The sequence below is a fragment of the Saccopteryx bilineata genome, chromosome 1 (genome assembly GCF_036850765.1).
Source record: "Saccopteryx bilineata isolate mSacBil1 chromosome 1, mSacBil1_pri_phased_curated, whole genome shotgun sequence".
NCBI lineage: Eukaryota > Metazoa > Chordata > Mammalia > Chiroptera > Emballonuridae > Saccopteryx > Saccopteryx bilineata.
Genome location: NC_089490.1, coordinates 299978054 through 299996130, shown reverse-complemented (window position 1 = coordinate 299996130; position 18077 = coordinate 299978054). Strand labels below are relative to the sequence as shown.

The 18077-nt window shown below is 42.5% G+C and overlaps 1 protein-coding gene across 3 annotated transcripts; it reads right to left on the bottom strand.

Moving 5' to 3' along the window:
* Positions 1–7844: 7844 nt before the first annotated feature.
* Positions 7845–17785, bottom strand: PTS (6-pyruvoyltetrahydropterin synthase). Of its 3 annotated transcripts, none has more exons than XM_066244824.1 (6): positions 17636–17785; positions 15531–15610; positions 11769–11815; positions 11355–11411; positions 9024–9094; positions 7845–8837 (listed from the first exon to the last, which is right to left on the bottom strand). In XM_066244824.1, the coding sequence occupies exons 1-6, from the start codon at positions 17716–17718 to the stop codon at positions 8714–8716; spliced, it is 462 nt and encodes a 153-aa protein (XP_066100921.1). In that variant the 5' UTR covers positions 17719–17785; the 3' UTR covers positions 7845–8713. The 3 variants fall into 3 exon arrangements, with proteins under 3 accessions (XP_066100921.1, XP_066100930.1, XP_066100938.1); XM_066244833.1 differs by having other exon boundaries at positions 11793–11815; XM_066244841.1 differs by lacking the exon at positions 17636–17785 and adding an exon at positions 17289–17550.
* Positions 17786–18077: the final 292 nt, after the last annotated feature.

Genomic DNA, 18077 nt, shown 5'->3' with positions numbered 1-18077 from the left:
GCCTCACAGATGATACACGGATGCATAGGAAAGCCAAGTATTTTAACAACATAACTATTTGCAAATAAAACAGTGGCTCTGGCCCTGGCCGGTTGGCTCAGTGGTAGAGCATCGGCCTGGCGTGCAGAAGTCCTGGGTTCGATTCCCAGCTAGGGCACACAGGAGAAGCGCCATCTGCTTCTCCACCCCTCCCCCTCTCCTTCCTCTCTGTCTCTCTCTTCCCCTCCCACAGCGAGGCTCCATTGGAGCAAAGATGGCCCGGGCGCTGGGGATGGCTCCTTGGCCTCTGCCCCAGGCGCTAGAGTGGCTCTGGTCACAACAGAGCGATGCCCCAGAGGGGCAGAGCATCGCCCCCTGGTGGGCATGCTGGGTGGATCCCGGTCGGGCGCATGCAGGAGTCTGTCTGACTGCCTCCCTGTTTCCAGCTTCAGAAAAATACAAAAAAAAAAAGAAAAAAGAAAAAAAAAAACAGTGGCTCTAACAAGGACTAAAATTACTGATTTATAACTGTTACAAATGGCTAACACAGGACTGTTCACAATCTTTCTCCCTCCAGCCTTCCTTCCCTGCACCCTCCAGCTTCTAAGCAGAAAGTACTCTAGCCTTCAGGGGCAGCCCTAGGTGTGCTCTTTTCCTAGGGAATCTAAATAATGAACAAAGGATTTAAATTACTCTACAGAATAAAAAGTTGAATCAGGAGGGTTACAATTAGAATTATTTTACTTCTGATGGCTGGACTGTGTTTCTCTGAATGTGGCTCAGCAGTGGAACTGGGACATATGGACTACCCTGCTTTTATGTAAGTTACAGCCATATAGGTAGATAGAATGAAGTTAAAAATATATATACTTGATATAAGTGGAATTTAACAAATGCAAAAATATCTACATATTTGTCTATGCATACATATATCGCCTCCACTTAAAAACAACCATAGATCAGATAGATGCTTGATAGTCCATCAAACTCAAAAAGCCTTTGACTAAAATAACAAAAATATAGACAAAGCACATTTAAAGAGCTTGGAAAAAATTTTGAAGTCATTATTTTAATTATTGATCTTAGTTTTCTTTTTACGCCAAACAGACATAGATTCAAATCACAGGTCCTGCACTTACTCTGTGACTTTGACCACTGTAACTTCATACTCCTGGTCACCGAGCCAGCACTAACTGCTGCCTGAAGGACATGGTGACTAAGACACCAGACACATCATGGCTGTGTAATGTTAACTCACCAGCCAACAAGTGCCAAAAACCATAAGTCAGTTATCTGCACAGACATCAACACAATCTCAAATGTGGGTAGAAGATGTTATACCCTCACAATCTGGTTAGGGTGCATTTTTTTCATTTTCTAAACACAGTTCTCTCCTTCAAGAATGGAGCCTTGACTTTCCTCCTCATACTCTGGGAATTATTAAAGGTTATTGTGACAACAAATTGGGTCCTTGTTTGCTAAAAAACACATACAGTACTGCCTCAGTGTTGCCACAGGTCTATTCAGGTCCACATTCCACAAGGAACCCTGTTCTCAGAGGCCATACAGGCGCCACGATAAAAGGCATTCTCTCTGCAAGACCAGCGGAGGCCCACCCTGCCTAGGTCAGACCTACTCTCCACAAGCTGCGACAGTAATTATAAATCAGTCTTACTGTTTATCCTGTTATAAAAGGAGCCACTTACCAGTGAGCCTGAACCTGGGCCACCAACAAATGACAGATGACAGTGTGGCCTGGAGGACAGCAGTTTACTGAAAGATTCTTGATTCAGAATCCCAGTTTATCTTTACTTAAGTGAGTAGCTGGGGACTAAAACAAATTTTACCCACAAATGAAAATGGAAAATTTTCAGGTAGATAAAGTTGGGCAGATACCCAGGCTTAGAGGGATACTAAGGGATTTATTTTATGTCATGGTGGCTATTCTCTGAGCTGAATTATGCACAGAAAGAATACCCACTTTGTGAAGTATGTTTGAAAAGTTTGGTATTCAATCTCAAAATGTTACAAACCAGGACCAACCAGTGCTTTAGAGATGGTGGGCACTGTCACTAATTCAGTAACTACTTATTCAGCACCTGCTATGTACCAGACACTAGGCTAGGTCCTAAGGCAGGGGTCTCAAACTCAACTCAGCATGTGGGCCGCAGAGCAAGATCACAGCCGTTCGGCAGGCCGCACTAGGTCTACAAAAGGCAACTGTTACGCAACACTTTTCTCACTGCAGTTGAAAACAAAAAAAAATCAGTACAACAAGCACAATCGTACATGCAGTTTACTCAGTGTCACAAAATGACCAGAAACTGTAGTTCGCATCACAACTGCTGTTAATTAAGCTAATATCTAGCTAGGATGCTAGAGAAATGAAAAATACAAGTAGGCCCCTAGGCTTACTTAATTTTATCCAAAATATTTTGAACTTCGTGGATTAGTCTGCGGGCCACACAAAATTGTTTGGCGGGCCGCATGCGGCCCGCGGGCCGTGAGTTTGAGACCCCTGTCCTAAGGCAACAAGAGTAAGGCACACAGGGCTCTGGCCCTCCTGAAGTTGATATCCTTGTGCTTGGGATGGACAATAAACTAAGGCAAATAAATAAGACAAAAGAAATCATGTATATGGGCCTGACCTGTGGTGGCGCAGTGGATAAAGCATCAACCTGGAACACTAAGGTCGCCAGTTCAAAACCCTGCACTTGTCTGGTCAAGGCACATATGGGAGTTGATGCTTCCTGCTCCTCCCCTCTTTCTCTTTCTCTCTCTCTCTCTCTCTCCTCTCAAAAATGAATAAATTAAAAAAATAAAAATAAATTTAAAAAAGAAATCACATATATAATTTTAAAACTGCAAGATAGGGGGTTAAGTAGGTATTATATTTGAAAACAACAGGATTTCTACCTATACTAAGTGATCAAGAGGGTGACATTTAGACTGGGACCTGAAGAATGATTGGTTTTAAGAAATGGTGGAGAAGAGGACAGGGACAGCCTTGAAGATGGAAGGTAACAAGGGAAAATTCCAAAATGTCCTCTATCAAATTACAGCAGGCTAGAGGCAAAGACCAGGAAGATGAGCAGCGACCAGCGCAGACACAAACCAGCGGAAGGCGGCTCACAGTCCTGAGCAAGGCTGAACTCTGGATTGGTTCCAGGTACTCGTCTAGGACAGTGGTCGGCAAACTCATCAGTCAACAGAGCCAAATATCAACAGTACAACGATTGAAATTTCTTTTGAGAGCCAAAAATTTTAAACTATATAGGTAGGTACATTCCTTATCGAGGTAGTGCTCACACATGGTATTTTGTGGAAGAGCCACATTCAAGGGGCCAAAGAGCCACATGTGGCTCGCGAGCCGCGCTTTGCCAGCCACTGGTCTAGGAGAACCCACATCAGACCACCATATCCTGCCTCGCATAACATTCCAGACCAGGGCCCACAGCCAATCCAGACAGCAAACACTTCTCCTTTACAGACCACCCCTGCCCAGCACTTTCTCCCCTTCGCCTTTTCCTGCCCCTTTACCTCCAGCCAATGTGAATGCTTTCAATAAATGTGTATCTTTCTTCCCCAAACTCATCACATGGAAGAGCCCACCAACCCCAGGATGGCAGGCATGCTCACACTCCCATCTTCCCCTGCTGCTGCTGCTCTTGCTGCTGCCACCAGTGTGCACCACACACCCCAGGACCGGGTCCGTCTTTGGCTAGGATGTGGCTCAATAAACCCTTTCTTTCAGGACTTTTGGCCTTACAGGTATTTTGTTCTGAACAGGCAGAATACACAAAGGTCTTGAGCAAGGAATGAGATGGGTCTACCTCAGGACCTGAGAAAAGGCCGGCGTGACCAATACCCAGTGAGCAAGAGGCCGGGAAGGAGCGGGTTCACAGAAGCTTGGCAGGCCAGTGTGAGGAGTCGGCCCTTTGTCTTACACACAAGAGGAGGCTCTCAAGGATCAACAGGGTCCGAGTGGAGGGGTGGTGGCAGGAGTGTGGGAGAACAAAGGGAAGGCATGAGACCAGTACAAGGCCACGTCCATGACCTCAGCAAGAAATGGTGGCAGTTGGACTGGGGCAGTGGCATTGGAAATGTAAATACAGACAAAATCATTATGTATTTTAAAGGTAAAACCTTTAGAACTTTGGCAGATCAGAGGTAAAAGGAGAAATCAAGACCAACTCCCAGATTTCTGGCTTGGAAAAAATGAGTGGATGATAGTGGCATTTTTAGGGAAGACTGGTGGAAGAAAAAATTTTGAAGAAAAAAAATCAGGGATTCACTTTGGAAATGTTAAGTTTAAGATGCCCAAAAGATATCCCACTCCCCACCTATGGCTCTGTCTGTGGACAAATAAAACTTTCAAAGGTAAAAGACAAAACCAGCCTTCTATTTCTTCAGGGTATATTGGGCCACAGTGCTCATATTTATTTCTGAAAAATGAAAAGGGTTTCCCAACTTAGTTCACAAATATCATACTAAATGGGGAATTTTCACTAACTAATAAATTGGTTGAAAGGTGAACTTGGGCTGAAGTACTGAGGACTTGTTTCTCGGGCAACTTGAAGAATACAGGCCTGGAGCCTGACCAGTGGTGGCGCAGTAGATACAGCGTCAACCTGGGACACTGAGGTCCCAGGTTTGAGACCCCACAGTTGCTGGCTTGAGCGCAGGATCATCAGCTTGAGCCCAAGGTCACTGGCTTGAGCAAGGTGGTCACTGGCTTGGTTCTAGCCCCCCAGTCAAGGCATATAAAGAAAAATAGAATTCAGGCCTGGAATTTCATTTCTTTAGCCAACAACCGGGGGGGGGGGGGGGGGGGGGAGAAGCAGTGTTCCAATTTTCTCTTCAATGAGGCTACTCCTCCTATCTCATTGGTGACAGGATGCCGATGGGAACAGGTTGTTTTGAAGGACACAGACCAACTGTGGAATGGCATGAAAGCACAAATTCTGCTGAAAACCCTGTGGTGTGAGAACCGCCTTCGCTTTCTCCTGTGATGGCTGCAGCTCTCGGCAGCTACATCGACACAGTGCTTATCTGGGAAGTTTTCCAAAGTGTCTTGCAACAGAATCTTGCTCAAGTTAAATTGTGTGAAGCTAACAATGATTTTTCTATGTGCAAAGGAGCCTAGAAATAGCCCAGACATAACAAAAGCAAAATCAACACAATCTGTTTCCCATCTTTGAGATAATTCCATTTCCAGGAGGAATGTCAACATTTGGAGTTAAAAAAAAACACAAAACACCCATCCCGATCTAGTCTATTAGTGACCACGTGTACAACAGACCATATTATTCTGGCCATTTTTATAACCTATTGGCGGTGATGCCATCAGTTAAGGCAATAGAAATGATTGCTGAATTCTAGTCTTTCTGGACACAATGATATAGTCAATGTAACTTTTCTTAACTACTCACCTTGGAGTTGGTTTTAAATTTAAAGACTCCTGCTTCAAAGATTTACATGTATCTACCAACAAACCACACCCATCCCATTAGAAACTATCACTGCTGCTCTGATATTTCACTCCTGGAAAATGAAACGTGCTTCACTCCCCTGCAGTCAAAAGGGATGTGATGTGTGCGCCCTGCCTCTCTCCACAGCCCCATCACCCGCCATTTGCACGTCATACTACAAACTAGCAACAGATGTGTAATCCCATTCTTGTGACTTGCTTCTAAGGAACAAAACAGAAAAAGTGCCTGGCCTGTGGTAGCGCAGTGGATAGAGCATTGACCTGGAATGCTGAGGTCATGGGCTCAAAACCCTAGCTTGCCTGGTCAAGGAACATACTACAATCAATGAACAACTAAAGTGAAGCAGCTAGAGTTGATACATCTCGCTCCCCTGCCCTTCTACCCCCTCTATAAAAATAAATTGTTAAAAACACAAAAAGAATGACCAGGTTCCGAGGAGGCGACTCTACCTCGCTAGTGCTGTGCTCACTCCCCACTGGCTCTCCCTGCCGTCCTCCTGCTCACTCGGATGAGCAAGCTCCTGACCTGTCACGGCAGGACCAGGCCCCATTGTGGCTCTACAACTGGTTTCCGTGCTTCCCTTCGTCTAGCTGCTTACCTTCCCTAAGAAGCAAACATGCAAAACGTCAACAGCCCCCATCCCTTAAAGTATAAAAAACAAACTGAGTCAAGTCTCTCCAGACTGTCCCCATCCTGTATTACCAAGTAGCTTCTCATTACACGCTCACACTCCATCACAACCCTATTAAGGTTAACCTGTGCACCATAGTCCAAATATACTTTCCACATCCCACCAGGTTCACTGAGGGAAGTTCACCTTTCTGTAGCTACTCCCTCTTTTCTCCCGAATTCCACACCACCACGCTCCCAAAACCACCACTTTAAGCACCATCTGGGACTTACCACATTGCCACTAAGCTTTTCCAAACCTTACCACCCCATAACAATCTTTCCCTTCTCTAAATCAGTATCTACTCATTTGGTATTAAGATCACAGATATAAAATCTGACAACAGGCAGAAGCTACTCCAGAAAGCATCCAACCCAAGCGTTCATCTGCAAGGCTCAGGGAATGACACAAACGAGCAGTGACAGTTCTGGGACGAGAACTCCAGCTTCAAAACTTTGTTATTCAATCCTACAAATATTTACAAATGTTCACTATGTATTAGGCACTATAAAATTTCAATGGTTTCCACCAATACGCCATTCATTTAATCAACAAAAAATTACTGAGTACTATTTACCAAATACTCAGAATACTTTGCCCACAAGAACTCAGGTGAAAAACAAAAAGGTAAAGTAACAATTGCAGGATAGCTGGATAAGGTCTCTGATAGCACGTTCGGGAGACTTAAAAGAAACTCTTCTACCCACTCTTTGGTCTTTCCTTAGGTAGCTAATAGACAGGAAGTACTCTCTTTTCTAAGGAGAGCAAAGAGAAAGAAATGCTATCTTGAAGCAGCTTACGAACTACACCCGGAGTGTCCATGTTACTATTAAAAATAATGTTTTTCTAAAATATCTGCAAAATATGGGATTTTTGTTTTTAATCTTGAAATATACATACATATCCTTTCTTTAGAGTCTGTGTTTGGTAGTCAGACCTTAAGTGTAAAACACTCAGTTGGCTATCTTTTGCTGAGTGGTCTTAGGCAAGTAGCTTAAACTCAATTTTAATTTCTCTCCTTTAAAGTGGGACTAATACTCACCTTACATTGCACTGGTGGGAATTAAAATATAAAGTATCTTAATAAATTATAGCTACCATCTTTCAAGTAATCAATACAAAATATACATGAATAAGTAATATAAAAATTGTTTAATAACTAAAACAGATTCAGATTTAACTAAGCAGGCATTGTATTACTGTCAAATTTTATCATAAAGCCCTGCCTGGGTGGCTCAGTGGATAAAGCATCATCCTGGCATGCTGAGGTCACGGGTTTAGTCCATACAGGAGGCAATCAATGAGTACACAACTAAATGGACCAACCAAGTGGAACAAGTTGATGCTTCTCTATCTCTCTCCTTCCTCCCCACCTCAGATCAATGGAAAAAAATTTAAATTAGAATTTTAAAATTATCATAAAATTTCTGTAGTTACCAATTCCCTAGAATAAAAGTGTACTCCTTTGAAAATCTTTCTAGTATAGTAATAACTATGCAGGTCCTTTTACTATTTTCAGGAGGCAACATTCTGAGAACTCACTGTCTACCAGTCACTATGTGGAAAGAAAAATAAAACCCTATACTTAAGAAGTTTAGACTACAAATAAGAGCACCACAGGGAACAGTTCTTGTGCAAAGCAAGCAAATACATTCTTGTGGATTTAGTCATGAGGAAAAAATACCAGAGATAAAAGCCAAGAATATAGTTCAACTTAAGCAGGTAAGTTTAATGATCAGAACAAAACAAAATCAATCACAAAAAACTGTATACAGGAGATGCTTTACAGAGGACTATATCTTTTTCATGTTGTTATCTTAACAGGGTTTAATATATGTGATTCTTCAGTCTTCTGAGTTAAAATTAGTCAGGTGGCCACAAGGTCTGGAAACATAAACAAATCACTAACAAGTAGCTTTCTGATATTCTGTGAGATCTTCAATGTGCTGCTCTTCGCTGACAATTCACACTTCAATAATAAGCCGTGCAAAACTGCACTGAACAGCGCGCACTAAAGTCGCGCTTCCATTCAACTTTGTATTCCCATCCAGTGCACTGCCTCAGATGGTTTGTTTCTAATTTTCATGGAATAAACTTGTGCCTACAGCATACCCTAGAAGTAATCAAGAGCTCAATCTATTAAGAAATATAGGCTGCCTAGGTTTTCAGACTTTGCAGTTACCCATATTTTAAGTTTTAAGATTCTTCTGTTGTCCCATAAACATTTCTGCCATTTATAGTATACCAGAAAAAAAATGAATACTAAAAATTATATAACAAAAATAGATTGCTTCCATTTTCAAACAGTTCTACACCAAAAGAGTCTGCTGAAATGAAGCGATTTTTAATTTATACAAAACAGTCTCTAAATGACACTCAGGATACATTACATATCTGGTTTTAATATTGATTTAAATTTAAACCAAGTTCTACTCACAATGATATTAATAAATCAGGCACTCCAGCACACAGTGTGGAGGTACAGTAATTATGTGACAACTTAACAGGCCACAGAGATATTTTTCAAATATGGAAAGAAATTAAATCTTTCCACAGCATTAACCCATAAGTACTATTCTCCTTTATAGACTACAATATTGCTGTCAGTTTCATATACTTTTACTTTATAAAGAATTCCCTCAGGAAGAAGTTTCTGGAGGTTTTCCCAGATACATACAGCTACATTTTCTGTCGTGCTGTAAAAGAAAAAGAAGATCAAAACACAAATTAATAAAATTTCATGTTAAATATTTACAAAGAACTGAAATTCTATTTTTAAAAGGTGTCATTAAACTAAAACTAGATATCATCTACAGCAATCAGATAAAATGTTAAAATCAATTCTTTCCTACCATCCGTTTCAGGTGAGAAGTCATACCCACCTCACAGTATCTGCAAAGTAAGGCACATCCAGATCCAGATTCTTATGATCCAGGGGCTTCATGATTGCCTCCTGTAGGCAAACAAAGGAACACATCAACTCCATGTGTGACTCAAATTCCAGAATGTTCCACCTTTGCCTGTGAAACTTACAATTCAGCCACTAACTCAACACTCGTAAGTACTTTATCCATGTCTTACAAAGCAATTTCAGAAAGTTTAAAACTGTGAAATAAATTAGTGTCGCCAATGACTGGTTAGCCCCTTACCTAATTCAAAGAGGTTAAGACACCAAAAAGTAGAGAATTCACTGGCGCTTTCTCATAATGAGCCGTGTGGTTAAGAATTCAGCTGAACACTTCTTGCATTCTGTCCAAAGTTACCAGAATACTTTTCCATAAGAGTCTCACCTTGGAGACAATGCTACAATGTCATTAGGACAAGGATTCAGTCAGTACTACATTTTATAAAGCAGACTAAGACTGAAATTGTGTAGTAGTTCTAAATTTCTGCTATAGGGAGTAATTTAAGAATGATCTTGGGCTCTTAGAAGAAAAAATATAAGACCTAAATGCTATTGCTTCCTAATGCTTATATATTATTAACATGTTTTCCCTTGTCAATGGCAAGAATTGTAATGACCTTATTGTAAATTTTTAGCTATACTCTAAACAATCTAATTTTTCCATGGTATGTATGGTTCCAAGAAAGGTACATGAATATAAAAATAGCAATCATTTTTTGAGCAAAACCCGAATCATATAAAAACAAGTCCTAAACTGAACAACTTTCAAAATAGGTCAAATGGTATCCACGTGGATATCAAGAAAATAAATATCTTTGTTTTATCTTCAATTCCAGTTCAAGTCTCAACTTTTGCATCAGAGACTCACAGGATTCTCTCTAACTTGACTCTGTCTGCCATGATGAGCCACTTTCACTAATGGGAGTGTGCGGCATCCTCCAAAGTAGAACAAAAAGGTGTAATCATATCACTTGCTTGGGACATGTCATAGTTCTCATATTGCTGTCTTGCATTGGATAACATTCTGTGTATATATATTTAATGTCCTCAGTAGATGCAGGAACTCTGTATTTAGAGCTTTCCAAAAGTATTCTGAGTGCAGTACTATTGTTCATTCACTCATTCTCTTATTCATTTATTCAACCGAGAACTTAATTTCTTAGTTTATTTTTTAAAAAAAATTTTCACTTACACTTCACATTCAATTTTATTTTGTATGAGTTTAAGGAGTAAAGCATAGTGGTTAGATACTTTATGAAGTGTTCCCCCTGATATGTCAAGTACCCACCTGGCACCACACAGTTATTACAATACTATCGACCGTATCTCCTATGCTGTGCTTTTTATCGCCACAACTGTTTTGTAACTCTCAGTCTGTACTTATCAATCCCTTGACCTTTTCCAGCAGTAAGAACTTAATTCTCTACCTCCTAGAAAAAATGGCCGGAGTACTCTGTGGGCAAGGGCTATGTCTCATCTGTCTCTGTCTTCCCAGTACTTAGCTCAAACATGAGGCACGACATGAAGCAGGCAAGCTTGAATGTATGGATAAGTAATATGAAAAAAGTACTGATAAGTAATATTAGCATTTTTATTAAACAAATGTTAAATTTTAGGACAAAAATAAAGAGCAGACCTGAAGCAAAAAACTAAACAAATAGGTGAAATGATGGGACAATAAAAACTAAGCTGGACAGAAGGAAGCCTACCCCCAACTTTGTAAAGGATTAACCATGACCTAGGGCAAGTCAGTTAACTTCTTAACATCTCTCAAACAATCTATGGCATGAAGAAGTTGGCTTGGATATCATCTAGGATTTCTTACAATGCAAGAAATCTAAAATTATACAATCACTATGTCCTTTATTGAACACATTCTTTTTGTGTTATCCTTATGATGAACTGCCCCAGTGACTTTACAGTAAAGCTAGAGGGAATAAAACAGGGTAGTGCTGAAAATCTAAGACCAGTGGAACGAGGAAAATTTGGAGGAAAAAAGAAAGCTTCAAGAAGAAAGCTGCATCTAGAAAGTACAGGAGTTGTTATACGTCAGAAGTTCCGGGCCAGCAAGGAACACAGCGACGCATGTTGATTCTCATGGCCGTAATCCACTGCACCTAATTCCATTACGTCACCCAGACACCATCAGAACATAAAGGAATTCCTCCAACTACTCCCCCACTCCCACACCCAATTTCACTCACCGTCTGGGAACCTCTGGAGATACCTAGTTGGGAAAGTGAAAAGGGAACCATCAAAGATTATACTTAAGAGGGCAGCACATAATAAGCACCAAATATGCCATTACCTCCAGATACCCTTTGAGGTCGGTCAAATTCATAACCATTCCTGTAACAGGATCAATCTAAAGAATAAACAGAGGTGAATGTTACTGTAATAAGCTCTTCATATTTAAACCTCTGGCAAACTATTAAAGGCTGTACAACACGCAGAAATTGTGCCCACATGTACCTTCACCCCCAACACAATCCTCAGTCTCAGCGTGGGAACCCAAGTGCTACGGGCACCCTTTCCTCTGCACTGCTTTCCTCCCTGTACACATGTAGCACATTAAAGACGACGCTGTGGTGGGGAAAAGCCTGGAATGGCAGCCGCTCACCACACACAAAGGACAACAATGAAGCAATGCTGACTTGAACAGAACTTTCCAACACAACAGCCATCACGTTGGCAAAAAGAGGGCCCAGCAATCTGTACAAACCACATAGATATATTCAGCATGTACCTCTCCACGTACTGTCACCACAACTATGGGAAAGAAAACAAAACACCAAAAATCAACATGACTTTCAACAGATCAACACACAAGCACAAGTCAGCAACATAAACTAAGTATTAGAGCTCTGCCCCGCAAAGCTATATTTCCCCCACGACATTTGTTTTCTTAGTTAAGATCGCTTTATCAACCAAAGCAAGAGCCAACCAACACAAAGGAGCTTAGCAGGAGCTCTAGCTAAGCATGAGCTTAGACCAGGGGTCGGGAACCTATGGCTTGCAAGCCAGATGTGGCTCTTTTGATGGCTACATCTGGCTCACGACAGATCTTTAATAAAAAAATAATAACGTTAAAAATATAAAACATTCTCATGTATTACAATCCATTCATTTCCTACCGCTCATGTTCAGGGTTGCGGGTGGCTAGAGCCAATCACAGCTGTCCTCCGGGACAACACCAAATTTTTATTGGATAATGAGTAACATACACAGGTCGTTGTGAGGTCAGGAAGTAAACTTCCCTCCTATTAATCAAGTAGTCAGCTAGCTAATTGCAGAAACCCTTTTGACGAAGAAGATTGCTAAAAGAAAAAAGGATGAGGAGTATCGTACTTTTCAGCAGGAATGGACAGAGGAATTCGTCTTTGTGGAGAGAGCAGGTTCTGCAGTGTGTCTAATATGCAATGATAAAATTGCATCGATGAAACGGTGAAATATAAAGCGGCACTTCAACACACGCCATACTACATTTGCATCAAAATATCCAGCGGGGGACAGCAGGAAGAAAGCATGTCAAGAGCTACTGTGCAGAGTGCAAGCTAGTCAGCAGCAACTCCGTGTTTGGATCCAACAAGGTGACTGGATTTCAGCTAGCTTTGGTGCTGCTTTAGCAATTGTGAGAAACAGAAAGCCATTCACAAATGGGGAGTATACCAAAACATTCATGCTTGATGTTGCCAATGAACTTTTTGACGACTTTTCAGATAAAGACAAGATAATCAAACGAATAAAAGACATGCCTTTGTCGGCAAGAACTGTTCACGATCGTACCATCATGATGGCAAATCAAACTGAGGCAACATAAGTGAAGGACATAAATGCAGCACCATTCTTTTCTCTCGCTTTGGATGAGTCAACAGACGTAAGCCATTTATCCCAGTTCAGCATGATTGCAAGGTATGCTGTCAGTGACACACTACGTGAGGAAAGTCTTGCTGTTTTGCCTATGAAAGAGACAACAAGAGGGGAGGATTTATTCAAGTCTTTCATTGAGTTCGCTAAAGAAAAAAATCTACTGATTGATAAATTTATTTTAGTGTGTACTGATGGTGCTCTGTGCATGGTGGGGAAAAACAGGATTCGTAGCACTTCTTCATGAACATGAAAAGAGACCCATCCTAAGTTTTCACTGCATCCTACATCAAGAGGCGCTTTGTGCTCAGATGTGTGGCAAGCAGCTTGGTGAGGTGATGTCGCTGGTCATTCGGGTGGTCAACTTTGTTGCCCGAGCTTTAAGTGATCACCAGTTTAAAACACTGCTGGATGAAGTTGGGAATAATTATCCCGGTCTGCTTCTGTACAGCAATGTGCGTTGGCTGTCAAGAGGGAAGGTGCTCAGCTGCTTCGCAGCTTGTCTGAGCGAAATCCGGACTTTTCTTGAAATGAAAAACGTCGAGCATCCTGAGTTAGCTAACAGTGAGTGGCTCCCGAAGTTCTACTATCTAGTGGACATGATTGAACATCTGAATCAGCTCAATGTGAAAATGCAAGACGCTGGAAATACAGTCTTATCCCTTCAACAAGCAGTGTTTGCATTTGAAAACAAGCTGGAACTCTTTATCATCGACATTGAAACAGGTTGTTTACTACACTTTGAAAAACTGGAAGAGTTTAAAGATGCATGCACAGCAAGTGACTCTGCTCAACATCTTGATCTCCAGCAGCTAGCAGGCTTCACATCTAATCTCCTGCAGTCATTCAAAGGGCACTTTGGAGAATTTCGTGAGCGTACTTGTCTTTTTAAGTTCATCACCTATCCACACGAATGTGCAGTGGACAGCACCGACCTGAGTTACATCCCCGGTGTTTCCATCAGAGCTTTTGAGCTACAAGCAGCTGACCGGAAGGCCTCAGACATGTGGGTGAATAAGTTCAAGTCACTGAATGAAGATTTAGAAAGACTTGCAGGACAGCAAGCAGAGTTGGCGACAAACACAAGTGGGGAGAAATGAAAAAACTTCAACCCTCGGACCAGCTGATTGTCAAAACTTAGAATGCGCTTCCCATCACATACCACACACTGCAGTGTGTGAGTATTGCTGTACTGACAATGTTTGGCTCTATGTATGCATATGAGCAGTCTTTCTCACATCTAAAGAACTTTAAGACCAACCTACAATCACGTTTAACGGATGGAAGTCTCAACACCTGCATGAAGCTTAACCTCACCACGTATCAACCAGACTACAAAGCCATCAGAAAACCATGCAGCACCAGAAGTCGCATTTATGGTAAGAAGTACTTTATTCATCATTGGTTAGCAACAGCATAACAACGTTATTAAAAAGAATTCAGAGACTTATTGTACTTTAAAAGTGTTGGTCTTACATAAAATGCACACATTTACTTGTATTTAGTGTTAAACATATTGTATGGCTCTCACAGAACTATATTTTAAAATATGTGGTGTTCATGGCTCTCTCAGCCAAAAAGGTTCCCGACCCCTGGCTTAGACAAAGCCAAGGAGGGTGCAACTTCTGCTTATGATGTTGATGCACTCATCAGGACCCACACAAGGTAGACCAAGGTAGCTCAATAGCTGCCTTAAATATAGAAAATGTACAGAGGAACCCCAGAGGCAGAGGTCTGCTCCAATTCCAGGCAGTCCCTTTCTAAACAAGCAAAACTACTACTAGACCCAAAACTCTTTTTTTGTGGGGGAGAGTACTTAAATCTCTTATCCCTTTACTCAGATAAATGTTACAGTTTACAGTAATGCTTTGTAAATTAACAAGTGCTTGTATGAAGCATTTGAAAAATCTTCATAATCAGAATGCTTTACAAATTAACTTTATTTTTTTCAGCTCTGAACAAACACCATGGGGTATTATATGACAAATGAACAAACTAAGAATGAGAGGTATCACAGATCAAGTAAGAGAGAATAACTAAGCTAGAAATCCTGATCTGACACCTTTCCTGGTCTTATACCACATGCTGTGATACTCAATGGCGTACATACCAGTTTCTTGAGACATCAGCTACATCTCAAAGAATCAACTCTTATTCTTGTGTAAATTAATTACTTTCTTGGAACACTACTAGCCAAGTTTTAGACCCAATCTATTTTCATACCATTCAGCATATTCCTAGCCAATATTCCCCATTTGTCAGTCATTGTTTCTTCAAAAAACACAATCTAATTTTAACATTAGCATCAGCAATGCCTAATCAGAATGAAACATGGTGTCAAAGAATCTCATTATGTACACTAAGGCCAAAGAAAAAAAAATTATTTAAACCACTACTTGTTTTGGACTATCAGTAACAGAGCAGACAATTAATTGCAAGATAAAAGTTAAGATACATCCAATCAAAGAAACAGCTGTTCTCATTTTGAACTTCCATTCAACTTCTCATTCAAGGCTCAAAGCATTACTGCTCTGCCCATAAGGTTTTTTCTCATCAAGACAAATATATCCTTTCACTTTTATCAAAAGGGCTAGAATTTCAGTAGTTTTCCTCTTACCTTTATAATTGTGCCCATGACCATTTGGATTGTTGCATTTCCCGAACAATTTCAAGTTTTCTTCATTACTCAGAGATTTGCTGACCAGAAAAAAAGAAGAAAATCAATATGACACAAGTTCAGACACCTTCTCTGTTCCCTACATTTATTATTTGTTCTGGCTTTTTAAAAACTTCACAATGTAATAATACTTTAGCTCAACAAATGGAGAATGATAAATCAACTGGGTTTCATTATTGTTTTATGTTTGGAACCATGCATGCCCTAAGTAAGACACTGTACTGTACAAATTAGTATAAGCAAACGCAACCCCTATGGTCCCCCAAAATCGCAAAACCTGATCTGCTCAAGGCCCTTTCATGTTTCAACTCAACAAACATTTACTGCCTACCTACTATGTCAGGGGTCCCCAAACTGCGGCCCCCTGAGGCCATTTATCCGCCCTGCCACACTTCCGGAAGGGGCACCTCTTTCATTGGTGGTAAGAGAAGCATAGTTCCCATTGAAATACTGGTCAGTTTGTTGATTTAGATTTACTTGTTCTTTATTTTAAATATTGTATTTGTTCCCGTTTTGTTTTTTTACTTTAAAATAAAATATGTGCAGTGTGCATAGGGATTTGTTCATAGTTTTTTTTATAGTCCGGCCCTCCAACGGTCTGAGGGACAGTGAACTGGCCCCCTGTGTAAAAAGTTTGGGGACCCCTGTACTGTGTAATTAGGCATAGCTAAATGATAAAGGATGCTTGTCCTCGAGTGGGAGTGGCTAAAAATCTCCTTGCTCCTGAAATAAGGACATGACCTACTAGTCTCTTCTTTAACATTCTTGCTGTATTACGCCTCAACTACTGCCTACTGATAACTTCACCAGTCCACAAGGGGCATTCAAATCAGATGGCACTTTAACACTACAACAATCAACTATTGTTCCAGGCAGAGAACACTTTGCTTAACGGATTTTTATACTTATACCGGTCCAATCTTTGCATCTTTTTTTTTTTCATTTTTTATTTATTCATTTTTAGAGGGGGGAGAGAGAGGGAGAGAGAGAGAGAAGGGGGGAGCAGCTGGAAGCATCAACTCCCATATGTGCCTTGACCAAGCAAGCCTAGGGTTTCGAACCGGCGACCTCAGCATTTCCAGGTCGACGCTTTATCCACTGCGCTACCACAGGTCAGGCCAATCTTTGCATCTTTAATGAGTCCTTACTACCTTATAGGTTCAAGCTTTCTATTATACAATCCCTTTCTTTCTGAGACTCTTTCTACTACCCTCCCTTCTCCTGCTTATGCACTTCTTACATTTAGAGTGCTACCATTCACGAAGCTTTGGCACAAAATCATCTCACTAGACCTTCCGCAATATTGATCAGACTGTACGCTCCCCGCATAAGGCAATGAGAGGTGCGTGTGGATCACCGCGACGCCCATGCTCTCTAGCACGGGATCTCACAAGCACGCCAGAAACACCTGTGCAGTGAATGCACGGACGCACCTGGTTAGGTATAAATGATTATCCTATTCCACAGCCAGGGAGTGGATGTCCAGAGAGCAGGGCTTGCTAATGGGTGACAAAGCTCTAGCGCCACCAAGCAGCCCGAGAGCTCTGCTTAAGGTCCCCACGGCCGCCCCGCTCTAGGAGCTGCCCCAGAAAAGCGGACACCTGCAACCACTGCCCCGCACGCCGTGATCACAACGGCCACGGCAGCCGGAACTCGCTGTTTCCCTGTACCCGCACCGTATAGTCTGAGAAGTCTAACCCCCGCATGCGACAGCAACCCTTGAGATAACCAGGGGCCCTGGGGGACAGGAAGTCACTGCAGGTCGCAGCGCCAGCGAGGAGAGCCTCCGGGATCCGCGCCCGGCTCCTCTCCCGCAGTCGGCTCGGTCACCACCACGTTTTCCGCAGCCCAGTCAGCCCTAGTAGTCACGCGTCACGCAGTCGCCAACGGAACCAGGCAGCCACAGCGCGACCCCGAGGACCCTCAGCGCGACTCCAGGAGACCTGAGATCGACCCCGGGTGCCCCGCCCACCCGCGGCGCGCACACCTGCCTTCCGCCCCGGGTCCCGCCCCCGCCGGCGGCGCTGCTCATACCACATACCTACCTGTGGAGCCGATGGCTCGCGCTGAAAGAGACAAGACGGGACACTCGCGCCCAGCGCCCACGGCCAAAGCCCGCAGAGTTCATCGCCGTGCAGACCACAGCGCTGGACTGTGATCTCTGCACTCTGCCTACGCCAGCCCGGTAGGGGCGGGGCCTCTACGGGCGGCTGCGCAGTGCGCCCCGCGCCCCGGAAATCCCAACGCCGCGACACCAGAAGTCCCCGCGCCCCTCCCTGCGGCCTGGCGCCCCATCCGGCCGGAGGTCGGAACAGCTGTCCCTGACAGGCTCTGGTGCCCGCGAGATTTCAGTGAGCTGGAGGCAGTCAGCAGGGGTCAAATGAACTGGGTTAGCCTAAGGGCACGTGACAAGCGTAGCGTGGGTCTGGGCAGGCGTTGGGTCCTGCAGGACTTTCTGGGTGCTGCCCCTGGGTTGCACTAGAAGCC

What these genes read in the sequence shown, in the direction of transcription:
- PTS (XM_066244824.1), bottom strand. Translation starts at nt 17,718, where the DNA reads ATGAACTCTGCGGGCTTTGGCCGTGGGCGCTGGGCGCGAGTGTCCCGT. An exon ending in GCGAGCCATCGGCTCCACAG is followed by an intron (nt 15,611 to 17,635) that starts GTAGGTATGTGG and finishes TTTTCTGGTCAG; the next exon opens with CAAATCTCTGAGTAATGAAG. An exon ending in ACCTCAAAGGGTATCTGGAG is followed by an intron (nt 9,095 to 11,354) that starts GTAATGGCATAT and finishes GTTTGCCTACAG; the next exon opens with GAGGCAATCATGAAGCCCCT.